Source organism: Schistocerca piceifrons, chromosome 6 (genome assembly GCF_021461385.2).
Source record: "Schistocerca piceifrons isolate TAMUIC-IGC-003096 chromosome 6, iqSchPice1.1, whole genome shotgun sequence".
In the NCBI taxonomy this organism is placed as follows: domain Eukaryota; kingdom Metazoa; phylum Arthropoda; class Insecta; order Orthoptera; family Acrididae; genus Schistocerca; species Schistocerca piceifrons.
This window is the reverse complement of record NC_060143.1, coordinates 204,257,565-204,270,423: the sequence shown is the minus strand read 5'-3', so window position 1 is coordinate 204,270,423 and position 12,859 is coordinate 204,257,565. Positions and strand designations below refer to the sequence as shown.

Here is a 12,859-nt window from a genome sequence, read left to right as displayed (position 1 = left end):
CATGGACCAAACAATCCAGACCATTCATGATGCCCATCTTCGTATACATTCAATATCCCGCATCAATTATTTTTCCTATGGGACCCATGAGCATTCCGTAAGCAATCTTCTTTGTAGACTAACTGCATTTTCCCAGCATCCTATTAATGAACCGAAGACTGTCGCCTGCTTTGCATATAATACAACTGTTGTGATCATTCCATTTCATATCACAACAAGCTTTTACAATTAACTTCAACTGACTCACTGTAGTCAAAGGAAATTGCATTTTTTAATTTTGTGAAACACACAATTTTACATTTCTGGACACCTACATGAAGTTCCACATATTTCACCATTTCGAAATCTTATTAAGATCTGCCTGAATACTTGTGCAGTATTTTCAGGTATTACTTTATTATAGATAATGGCATCATCTGCAAAAAAAAAAAAAAAAAAAAAAAAAAAAAAAAAAAAAAAAAAAAAAAAAAAAAGAGGGGGGGGGGTGTATCTCTACATATAAAAGGCAATATCCCAACTGACTGACTCAGTCCCTGACTCATCACCACCCAGCCCAAACCACTAAGGATAAAAGCTTGAATTTTGCACAGGGTATTATCTTATACTGCCGAAATCATTTAAGAAAGGATCTTTCGATAGTCCCTTCCTTAGGTGGTGAAACGGGATAAAAGGCTGTGTGGAAATATATCGCTGTTAAGGAATTTTGAAACTAGAACTACAAAAATTCGTATCTGGTTTCTTGGCAAAAAAAAAGGGTATTTCGGCATCCCTAAGGTGGTGAAATAGGGAATGAAAGGTTTTATGAAAATATTTCATAGTAAAGCATTTTTAAAACTAAAAAATTTGGCTTCTTGGTTAGAAATAAAAAAATACATGTTTCACTGTTTTTTGAAATTCAATCCCTAAGGGAGTAAAACGTTTTATGAAAGTATTTCACTGTGATAGCATTTTTGAAGCTATACCTTCAAAAATTTGGCTTCTCAGTCAGAAATGAAAACTTACATGTTTCATTGTTTCTGAAAATTAGACACCTATGGGGGTGAAGTAGAGCCAGACTGATTCACTGATTCATCATTGCCCAGCCCAAACCGCTGAAGACAGAAACTTGAAATTTGAAGAGTGTGTAAATCTCACACTGTAGGCACTGTTTAAGTAGAGTGTGTGTGTGTGTGTGGGTTGAGGTTTTCGGGCGCTAAACAGCGTGGTCATCAGCGCCCAAACGCATAGAAACAGGAACACATGCGGAGAAGAGACGAAGACGGACAGCGAACAAGGAGAACGGCTAAAAGACACAGACCTGACGCAGTTACAAATCCTCACATACAGAGGCAAAACAAGAGGAGAAGAAACGCACTAAAAAGGAAAGGAAACACAAGGAAAAGAGAACAGAAATTGAAGGGAAACAAGTAGGTAATCGTGACTGGCGGACCTCTTACCTAAAACCTGGGTGAACCAGTCACCCAGCAGCACATTAAAATCCTCTCCCTAAAATCCGAGGCAACAAATTGGACAGGACACAAAACCGTAAGACCTTAACCACAGTCGTTGCGTCGTCTTGCAAAATAGAGCGCAAATCCGGTGGCAAGGAAACCACCGCCCTCTGGTCAGAGAATAAAGGACAGTCAAGTAAAATGTGGCGCACAGTTATCAGGTCGCCACAAACACTACAGATTGGGGGGTCCTCCCGCCGGAGTAAAAAACCGTGCGTTAAGGGACTGTGCCCGATGCGGAGGCGGGTGAGGAGAACCTCATCCCGCCTGCATGACTGGTAGGATGTACGCCATGGCCGCGTGGTGGCCTTGACCAGACGCAGCTTATTTTCACCGACTGCCAGCCACTCCTCTTCCCATTGACGCATAACACGAGAACGCAAAAGGGAGGTAACAGCATGGAGGGGGACGGCACATTCAACAACGTGAGGGAGGGAACATGCATCTTTGGCAGCCACATCCGCCAGTTCGTTTCCCCTAATACCCACGTGCCCCGGCACCCAGCAGAAAGAAACCTCCTTCCCCTGCCGTTGCAGGTGGAGTAGGGCATCATGGATGTTCTGGACGACCGTATCCGCTGGGTACAAGTGTTGCATGGTCTGAAGGGCACTCAGAGAGTCAGAACAGATGAGAAACTTAAGACTGGGAACACATCTCATCTGCTCCAATGCCCGCAAGATCGCAAACAATTCGGCATCAAAGATGGTAAACGCTGCAGGAAGCCGTAATTTGATGACTCGATCAGGGAAAACCACAGCACAACCTACAGAGTCCCCCTGTTTAGAGCCATCCGTAAATACTGGTACATGGTCAGGATGCTGGTTTAAAATATCGTAAAATAAGGAGGTAAAAACAAACGCAGGAGTGCAGCTCCTCCGGTACTCTGACAAGTCTAAAAGGACGCTGGGCCTCTGGAGCAACCAGGGAGGCAGGCGGGTAAAACCCTGGAGTTGGGGTGCCACACGCTCCACACTGCCACTATGAACTGTGATCCAGATTTCTGCCGCTACCGCACTGCTATCGAGAGGGATCACTTGGACTTCCGGTCTCCAAATTCTGAACCCTACAACTGCCCCTTCACAATGTGGGAACTGGATTCGGCGCTGTCTGTGGCTCATGATACTGCGCCAGGTGCTGATCAAATCCTGTACAGCATGCTGCAGCACTTGTTGCTGCCATCCAAGGAAGTACTCCTGAATTGTTTTAATATGATATGGTCATCCGGCACGTTCCCTGACTCGTGGAGGGAGGCGATTTTGGTTCCCCTCCTCAAACCGGGAAAGGACCGAATGCATCCCAGTAGTTATCGGAGTATTGCTTTGACGAGCTGTGTCGGGAAGACATTGGAACGCATGGTCAACCGTCGCCTGGTTTGGCTGCTCGAGACCAGGCAGCTCCTTAGCCACTCTCAGTGTGGCTTTCGGAGACGTCGTTCAACTATAGACAACTTGACCCTGCTTGAGGCGGTCATCCAGCAGGCCTTCTTACGTAACCAGCATTGTCTAGGTGTATTCTTTGACATTAATAAGGCGTATGACACTACTTGGCGCCGCCTTATCCTCAATCAACTCCATCAGTGGGGCTTTCGTGGCCATCTCCCCATCTTCATTCGGTCCTTTCTTTCCCGCCGCCTCTTTCGATATCGGGTTGGTAATGTGCTATCTGATTTGTACGTGCAGGAGAATGGTGTTCCTCAGGGAAGCGTTTTAAGTGTCACCCTCTTTGCCGTCGCCATTAACAGTATCACGTCCACAATCCGGAGTCCTGTTTAAGTAGAAAGTGTTCGAAATTTCATTCCTAAGGGGGTGAAATAGGGGTTGGAAGGCTTTTTAAAAATATGCTGCTGTAAAGGCAAATTGGAAGCTACAGTTACAAAGAATGTTGCTTCTTTTCTCAGCCAGGAATAAAAAATATTACATGCTTCAGCATTTTTGGTAATTCAGCCACTAAAGAGGCTAAATAGCAGATGAAAGTTTTTTGAAAATAAATCATTATTAAAGAACTAAAGAATTTTTAAGGCTATATTTAGGAAAATTGGTATTTGGCTTCTTGATTGGAAATTAAAAAAAATACGTGTTTCAGTGTTTTGGAAAAATCAACCCTCTAAGTGAGTGAAATAGCAGATGAAAGTTTTTATGCAATTATTTCATTATGAAAGCATTTTTGAAGCTACATCTACAAAAATTTGTTTTGGCTTCTCTGTTAGAGGGGGGGGATTACGTTTCATTGTTTTTAGAAATTCAAACTCTAAGGAAGTGAAACAGAGGATGAAAATTTTTAAGAAAATATTTTGTTATATTTAAAAAAAAGTTAAAGCTAAATCTCTGGAAAATGATATTTCACTTCTCAGTTAGATACAAAGAAATATATAAATATATGTTAAGGGATGAGAGTTTCTACAGGAATCACCACAAGAACACAACAGGCGTGGTGATTAAAAACCTTTCACTCCTGTTACCAGAGCTGCTTTATGGTCAGAAGTACATTCAGAAAAGACAATGCCTCTATGGTCTTAATTGGCATGAAAAGTTTAGAAGCAGCAGGTGCAAGCTAGTTATTAACATATTCTGCTACATCATTAATGTCCAAGATAAGCAGCAAGAACCCAAACACACTTCCCTGGGGCATGCCTCAAATTACTTCTGCATCTGTTGCCTACAATCCAAGATAACATGCTTCTGCATCCTACCAACCAAGGAACCCTCAAACACACCCACAAATTTTTATTTGATATCCCATGAGATCGTACTTTAATTAATAACTCTTGTTACAGTACTTAGTCAAATACTTTTGAAAAGCCAAATATTGCATCTACTTGACTGCCACGAACCATGTCTTTCAGGATGTCACTTCAGAGAAAAGCACAAGTTCAGTTTCATATGACAGATCCATGGTTGTTGGCATGGGGCTCACTCTGAGACAGATATCAAATATATTGAACAATAGTTTTGAGCATCATTTCTATTATCTTTCTTGTACATGGGTTGACATGTGCTTTCAATGGGCACAGATTTTTGTTCAAGGGGGTTATCTTGGCAGCAAATTATGTGTAGAATCTGATATGGATACCACCATGCCCTGGGGCATGGTTCATTTTTACTGATTTAACAATACTTTGACAATGCTGACACTTGTATCCATCTGTCATCTTTGTAGAGCTGCAAGAATGAAAATGGGCTGTCCTCCTGGGTCCTTCTTTGTAAAGGAATATTTGAAGACTGAGTTAAGCACTTCTGCTCTTGTTTTTCTACACATAGTTTCAGTTCCCTCATCATCTACGAGTGTCTGGTCACTGACTTTAGTACCAGTGATAGCCTTTACATATGGCCAAAATTTCTTTGGGTTTCTTATGAAGTCTGTGAATAAGACTCTGGTACATTAATTGTTGAAGGCTTCACAGATTGCCTTACTGACATACAAACAAGTTTCATAAAGTGTCTCTCTATCTCCAGCCCAACACATTGTTTTACAACTGTAGTGCTCTAGTTGCATTTTTTTTATAGTACTGTGTCCACAGGGAGCATATAAAATGGAGGGTCCACCCATCACGATCAGTTATACTACATACATATTTACACAGTTCTTGGTTATTTATTTTTCTAAATTTGAGTAACAGAAGTTCTACTTGCTGATGCCAAGTCCTACGTTTTGAGTTTTTCCTCGAGATATGAAACTAATGCCCTCTTTTCCACATTACTGAACCTGTGAACCCTACTACGTTTCAGCTGCACTTAGTACTTTATTAATCACTGTTATTTTTTTTTTTTAGTACCAAAAACAGTCTTGATCACAATTTATTTATTACGGTAATCTGTTTCGACCACTACTGTGGTCATCTTCAGACCAATGACTAAGAACCTCCTTCTGGCGGTAAATCACTACTAAACTGAGTAGTGGTTTACCACCAGGAGGAGGTTCTTACTCATTGGTCTGAAGACGACCACAGTAGTGGTCGAAACCAGCCACCGTAATAAATCAATTGTGATCAAGACTGTTTTTGATAGTAAATATTTGTAACACATTGATCACTGTTCACTCCCACAATGTATTCAAAAGTAACTGTTACAATTGCCTCAAGATCCTGGCACCAGTTTCAGTGAGGCTGTCCTCAAAGAAGGCAGGTGTATTTCTTGCCATTAGGTCTAATATATTTCAGTCACGAGTGGGCTTCTAAACTATCTGTTCCAAACAGTTCCCAGAGAAATCATTCACTACTGTTTCACAGGATGTCCACCACTTACAAAACTGTATTTATCCCCCTTGATTGCTTAGTGATCAGTGTCTCGACCAATGATTGTGGAAAATATGTACTAATCAGTTGAAGTTCTGTTTGAAGTTTTAGTTTAACATCTGGGGGTATGTCTAGTGGTTGATAGATGGACCTAATTATAAGTTTATGGACATTGAATTTCTTTTCAGCAGAATTAAAGGCAGATATGTTATTCAAGAACAAAAGGGTTGTGTTTGGTGTGCCCAGTTCATGTCTGGTGATTTCAGCTTGGAGAGCTGTGAGCTATAATTTGGCATGACATATATATGACTAAAAAGTTATTATAACAAAGTGTACTTTACACACAAAAATCCTGTGCTAACAAAATAATACAAACCTGATGTGGTAAATTTTTATATGGTACATCTGATGTAGCAAGCAATAAAATTGGAATGCTTGGATTAAGCAAACGCAAATTTGATAAAAATACAGCCTGCAGAGTTTCAGCAACAAGAGACCACCACTGAGATATTCCAGGTACATATATGACGGACGGAGTATTTCGGCGAGCTTCCTGGAAAACCTGTGAAAAGCAAGATGAAACATCAGCACTCACAAGTATTTACAGTTAATGTCAAGGCTTTTTCTTGCAAAGGCCAACAAAAGCACTTGCCCTGGATATCGCACTGCTAACAATTTTGTGACTGAGTTGTTATCAGTCACTTTGCAGCTAGAAGAGATGAGCCAAACAACTGTTTGTGCCTCGAATAACACTACATGTTTAATGAATACATGAAAAAGTTTGTCAAATGAATAACAAGTTGTTATATGACAACTACTGGAATTATTCAGATTAACACTATTACTAGAATAAAACAAGTTGATATGAAATAGTTACTTCTGGTGTTTCACATTAGCACTAGTACAGCCGCAAATAACAACTACTATTAACTGACAAGGGAGAGTCCTAAATTATAACTAAGTGAGAATCAAGGGAACCCAAAAGTCACCATCCAGATGGTGACTGTGATGAACAAATACGGACTGCCTATTCACCAACCCACCTCGCAGACAATGAGGCCAATCAGCTTCCTATTCTCTGGATTAAATGTATTATGGTTGTCACAAAAACTGACAGCCAAGAAACAATAATGAACTGGAACTGGCCATGCTGACATGAGCTCTGAAATTCAGAAACTCTCAGGTTTGGTCAGTGAGTAAAGTCTGCTGATGTTTGGCAATGTGTGCGTTATGCCAAATTCTGCAAGCTCTGGCACTCTAGCGTCTGATTGTTGAAGACAATATTAAAATCTTGAACGTCTGGTGCTCTGTAGCTTTTAGATATTAATTTTGTTAAAGGACAGCTTCTAAATTTTTATTAGCAAAACCAGTGTTCGACTGTGTAGCCCAATGTCAGTGACATCTGAACAGAGGAACAAACAACTGTATGAACATAAATTCCACACTGTGACAACTGTACATATAATAGGAGAAACATAACTCTACTTGCATTATTTATATCTATGTCAATGACATGCATGTTCAGCTTGATAGGCACCTAGGAAGCTAACAACTGTGCGATACCTAGAATTCAATTTCAACCGTGTCTACCAGCGCGTATGTGCGGAGGGGGAGCGGGCCAAGTTCCTGGATTTTTGGTTAAAAATATACTTTTTTCCCAAGTGAATGTACATTTTTTTCCGTGCTAAGTGACAATATACTTTCCCCTCAGAGCTACAAGCTACCAGTCCTTTGAATGGTGAAGGTTTTATACAGCAGTGTAGAACTTCTCGGCGCTTTAGGAAACAATACCCAGTAAAAAACGTGGCAACATGTACACTGTATATCTCCATATTAAGTAAGTATAAATACGAATTCCACCAAATACAGCACAGCTACAAGAATAGCCAAGCTTTCACATATAATATTGGTCGTTTTAAGCGAATGTTACCCTTTAAGAAATCAAACACAAATAAGTCAGTAAAATTTCAAACAATGACGTAAGTGTCTGACCTTCAGGGTATGAAATTTTTCTCAGTGGCTGATGAAAGTAACGCTTCTCAAAGCAACATCTGCAATATTTTCCCATGATCTGCTAGAAATGTAAACAGTTGTGATGTCATGCTTACTGAAAGCTGTTTGTTGTTACAAAGTATTATATAGCATTCGTCCTAAAGCCTTTGGAAAGTTTTGCTGTTGGCAGACACTTCTGTGTGCACTGTGTTTTGTTGTTGTAAATGGTGCATTGCTGTTTTGCAACTAAAGTTTTATTTTGATGTTATTCTCTCATTTATGTTTTATTGCTGCAGTATTATTCTGCTGCAGAAGGCTAAAGCAAAATTCATTGTTAGTGTAAGTTCTTACCAATAAAAAGTGCAAAAATTTAACTAAAAATTGAAACAATGAAGAATTCCCAGAGTTCTAAAAAATTCCCACATTTTTTGCCGGATTTCCCAGTTACCTCGGGGCATATACACCCTGTCTATCTTAATAAGATAGGATACGAAATGTGGCCTTTCTCACAGTACAATTGTCATTTATGTTAATGCTGTCAAATCTTAGGTGGTGACAATTCTTTATACATCTGACATTACCATCATTTAACATAAACATGGAACTGACACGTCAAAGGGTCTATACTACCTGTCTCTTATTTCTAAGATCACACTTATACGCATCTGTGACACACATTCGTATATGTAAAAAGCAATGTCTGGACAATTGTTATATGTGGATAGAATGTACAAAAAGTATGAAATTGCAAAATAACCCAACAGACCATGTCAATTTAGACCTTTTTACATGCAGGATATGGAGACACTCCAGACCAAACTTATTCAGTTAAAATGCTGCAGAAATTTTGTATATACATCTTATCCCATCCATAATTCTGTTTGTTCATTAAGTATGTTGTCCAAGTATTTTATTGTGTGGGTGTAGAATTAAATTTCTTCTGTTGTTGTGGTCTTCAGTCCTGAGACTGGTTTGATGCAGCTCTCCATGCTATTCTACCCTGTGCAAGCTGCTTCATCTCCCAGTACCTACTGCAACCTACATCCTTCTGAATCTGCTTAGTGTATTCATCTCTTGGTCTCCCTCTACGATTTTTACCCTCCACGCTGCCCTCCAATACTAAATTGGTGATGCCTTGATGCCTCAGAACATGTCCTACCAACCGATCCCTTCTTCTGGTCAAGTTGTGCCACAGACTCCTCTTCTCCCCAATCCTATTCAGTACCTCCTCATTAGTTATGTGATCTACCCATCTAATCTTCAGCATTCTTCTGTAGCACCACATTTCGAAAGCTTCTATTCTCTTCTTGTCCAAACTTTTTACCGTCCATGTTTCACTTCCATACATGGCTACACTCCATACAAATACTTTCAGAAATGACTTCCTCACACTTAAATCTATACTCGATGTTAACAAATTTCTCTTCTTCAGAAACGCTTTCCTTGCCATTGCCAGTCTACATTTTATATCCTCGCTACTTCGACTATCATCAGTTATTTTGCGCCCCAAATAGCAAAACTCGTTTACTACTTTAAGTGTCTCATTTCCTAATCTAATACCCTCAACATCACCCGATTTAATTTGACTACATTCCATTATCCTTGTTTTGCTTTTGTTGATGTTCATCTTATATCCTCCCTTCAAGACACCATCCATTCCGTTCCAAGTCCTTTGCTGTCTCTGACAGAATTACAATGTCATCGGCGAACCTCAAAGTTTTTATTTCTTCTCCATGGATTTTAATACCTACTCCGAATTTTTCTTTTGTTTCCTTTACTGCTTGCTCAATATACAGATTGAATAACATCGGGGAGAGGCTACAACGCTGTCTTACTCACTTCCAAATCACTGCTTCCCTTTCATGTCCCTCGACTCTTATAACTGCTATCTGGTTTCTGTACAAATTGTAAATAGCCTTTCGCTCCCTGTATTTTACCCCTGCCACCTTTAGAATTTGAATGAGAGTATTCCAGTCAACATTGTCAAAAGCTTTCTCTAAGTCTACAAATGCTAGAAACGTTGGTTTGCCTTTCCTTAATCTTTCTTCTAAGATAAGTCGTAAGGTCAGTATTGCCTCACATGTTCCAGTATTTCTACGGAATTCAAACTGATCTTCCCCGAGGTCCGCTTCTACTAGTTTTTCCATTTGTCTGCAAAGAATTCGTGTTAGTATTTTGCAGCTGTGGCTTATTAAACTGATTGTTCGGTAATTCTCACATCTGTCAACACCTGCTTTCTTTGGGATTGGAATTATTATATTCTTCTTGAAGTCTGAGGGTATTTCGCCTGTTTCATACATCTTGCTCACCAGATAGTATAGTTTTCTCAGGAATGGCTCTCCCAAGGCCGTCAGTTGTTCTAAGGGAATGTTGTCTAGTCCTAGGGCCTTGTTTCAACTCGGGTCTTTCAGTGCTCTGTCAAACTCTTTACGCAGTATCTTATCTCCCATTTCATCTTCATCTACATCCTCTTCCATTTCCATAATATTGTCCTCAAGTACATCACCCTTGTATAGACCCTCTATATACTCCTTCCACCTTTCTGCTTTCCCTTCTTTGCTTAGAACTGGGTTTCCATCACAGCTCTTGATGTTCGTACAAGTGGTTCTCTTATCTCCAAAGGTCTCTTTAATTTTCCTGTAGGCGGTATCTATCTTACCCTAGTGAGATAAGCCTCTACATCCTTACATTTGTCCTCTAGCCATCCCTGCTTAGCCATTTTGCACTTCCTGTCGATCTCATTTTTGAGACGTTTGTATTTCATTTACTGCATTTTTATATTTTCTCCTCTCATCAATTAAATTCAGTATTTCTTCTGTTACCCAAGGATTTCTACTAGCCCTTGTCTTTTTACCTACCTGATCCTCTGCTGCCTTCACTACTTCATCCCTCAAAGCTACCCATTCTTCTTCTACTGTATTTCTTTCCCCCATTCCTGTCAATTGTTCCCTTATGCTCTCCCTGAAACTCTGTACAACCTTTGGTTCTTTCAGTTTATCCAGGTCCCATCTCCTTAAATTCCCACCTTTTTGCAGTTTCTTCAGTTTTAATCTACAGTTTATAAGCAATAGATTGTGGTCAGAGTCCACATCTGCCCTGGAAATGTCTTACAATTTAAAACCTGGTTCCTAAATCTCTGTCTTACCATTATATAATCTATCTGAAACCTGTCAGTACCTCCAGGGTTCTTTAATGTATGCAACCTTCTTTTATGATTCTTGAACCAAGTGTTAGCTATGATTAAGTTGTGCGCTGTGCAAAATTCTACCAGGCGGCTTCCTCTTTCATTTCTTAGCCCTAATCTATATTCACCTACTACATTTCCTTCTCTCCCTTTTCCTACACTCGAATTCCAGTCACCCATGACTATTAAATTTTCGTCTCCCTTCACTATCTGAATAATTTCTTTTATTTCATCATATATTTCTTCAATTTCTTCGTCATCTGCAGAGCTAGTTGGCATATAAACTTGTACTACTGTAGTAGGTGTGGGCTTCGTATCTATCTTGTCCACAATAATGCGTTCACTAAGCTGTTTGTAGTAGCTTACCCGCGTTCCTATTTTCCTATTCATTATTAAACCTACTCCTGCATTACCCCTATTTGACTTTGCGTTTATAACCCTGTAGTCACCTGACCAGAAGTATTGTTCCTCCTGCCACCGAACTTCACTAATTCCCACTATATCTAACTTTAGCCTATCCATTTCCCTTTTCAAATTTTCTAACCTACCTGCCCGATTAAGGGACCTGACATTCCACGCTCCGATCCGTAGAACGCCAGTTTTCTTTCTCCTGGTAACGACACCCTCTTGAGTAGTCCCCGCCCGGAGATCCGAATGGGGGACTTTTTTACCTCCGGAATATTTTACCCAAGAGGACGCCATCATCATTTAATCATACAGTAAAGCTGCATGCCCTTGGGAAAAATTACAGCCGTAGTTTCCCCTTGCTTTCAGCCGTTCGCAGTACCAGCACAGCAAGGCCGTTTTGGTTTTCTTCTAGAATGTTTAATAATCTAGCCTCTTCTGCTTTTGAAGAAAGGTGATGTTTTTATTAGTGTCACGAGCAGATATTATATCTGGCACTCCAGCCACAGCAGCTGGTGTGTGTGTGTGTGTGTGTGTGTGTGTGTGTGTGTGTGTGTGGGGGGGGGGGGGGGTCTGTTTCCAAAGAAGGCCTTTTGGCTGAAAGTTTAAATGTTTTGTCTGCAATGTTTGCTTGTGTGAATGAATGGCGTTTGTTTCTTTCTCCTCCTTTTTCTGCTGATGGCTGTGGTTGAATACGTATGTGTAAGTATCTTTTAATTGTACCTGTCCGCAATTTAAAGTGTCATCTTTACGGTAAGTAGCAATCAGTCTTTTTCTAGATTGTTGATAATTACAAATTAATGAGTTTTCTGTTTTTTCCATTGCATGTACTGTGAAACCTTGCTTCTTGCCAAATTTCATGATTCTACGTGGATAGGAAGTACCTTATAGGTTTTGATGAGCTAGTCAGTGAGTCGCAAAATATGTTACATAAATGGCCATATCCCCAAAATGTGAAATTACAGGTAAAGGAGCTATTGTTTCTCAGAAAATACAAGTGAAATGGTTGGCCTTGTGCGAGCAACTTCTTGTAGGTTTCTTGGTATAAAAGTTCCAATAAAATTGTGCATTGCCATGCATTTTTACAATGAGTGAAAATTAACTACCAATATATTGAATATCAGCTTGTGTGACAGTTACCTGAATACATGCCTCCTCTGGAGTGCATCCTGACACACCGAAGAGCTTAGCCAGATCAAGTGTGTGTACTGGCAAATGTTCCATGTGATGCAACAAGGCTGGACCAAGATGGGTTGTCTGACCATGTGCTGCAGAATCCCCTACAAGCAGCAGTTGAGGCCGATGGATGCCACCAGTGCTGGTAGGACAACAGTCAAACACTGTTTTCATTTAATGTCACCACATATCAAGAAAACTGATGACTACTAGTTACCAAAATGTGAAATAATAGTAAAATGCATTGGCTACTTCAATCAACAACAATACTCTCTGAATTTTAAATCTATTTAAGCTTGAAAAGTTCTTCAAACAGATTAATTAATGTCCAACCAAACTACATGAATTCACATGACAGTGTCTGCTAAACAAGATTATTTT

The 12,859-nt window shown here is 39.9% G+C and overlaps 1 protein-coding gene across 1 annotated transcript in view; it reads right to left on the bottom strand.

Annotated features, from left to right (window-relative positions):
* The window catches only part of LOC124803084 (ATPase family AAA domain-containing protein 2-like), a 238,536-nt gene that overhangs the window by 109,856 nt on the left and 115,821 nt on the right, over positions 1-12,859 (bottom strand). The window contains exons 14-15 of the mRNA XM_047264216.1: positions 12,443-12,620; positions 6,098-6,283 (exon numbers count right to left, since the gene is read on the bottom strand). Coding sequence (XP_047120172.1) covers positions 6,098-6,283; positions 12,443-12,620 — 364 coding nt within the window. The remainder of the gene's footprint in view (positions 1-6,097; positions 6,284-12,442; positions 12,621-12,859) is intronic.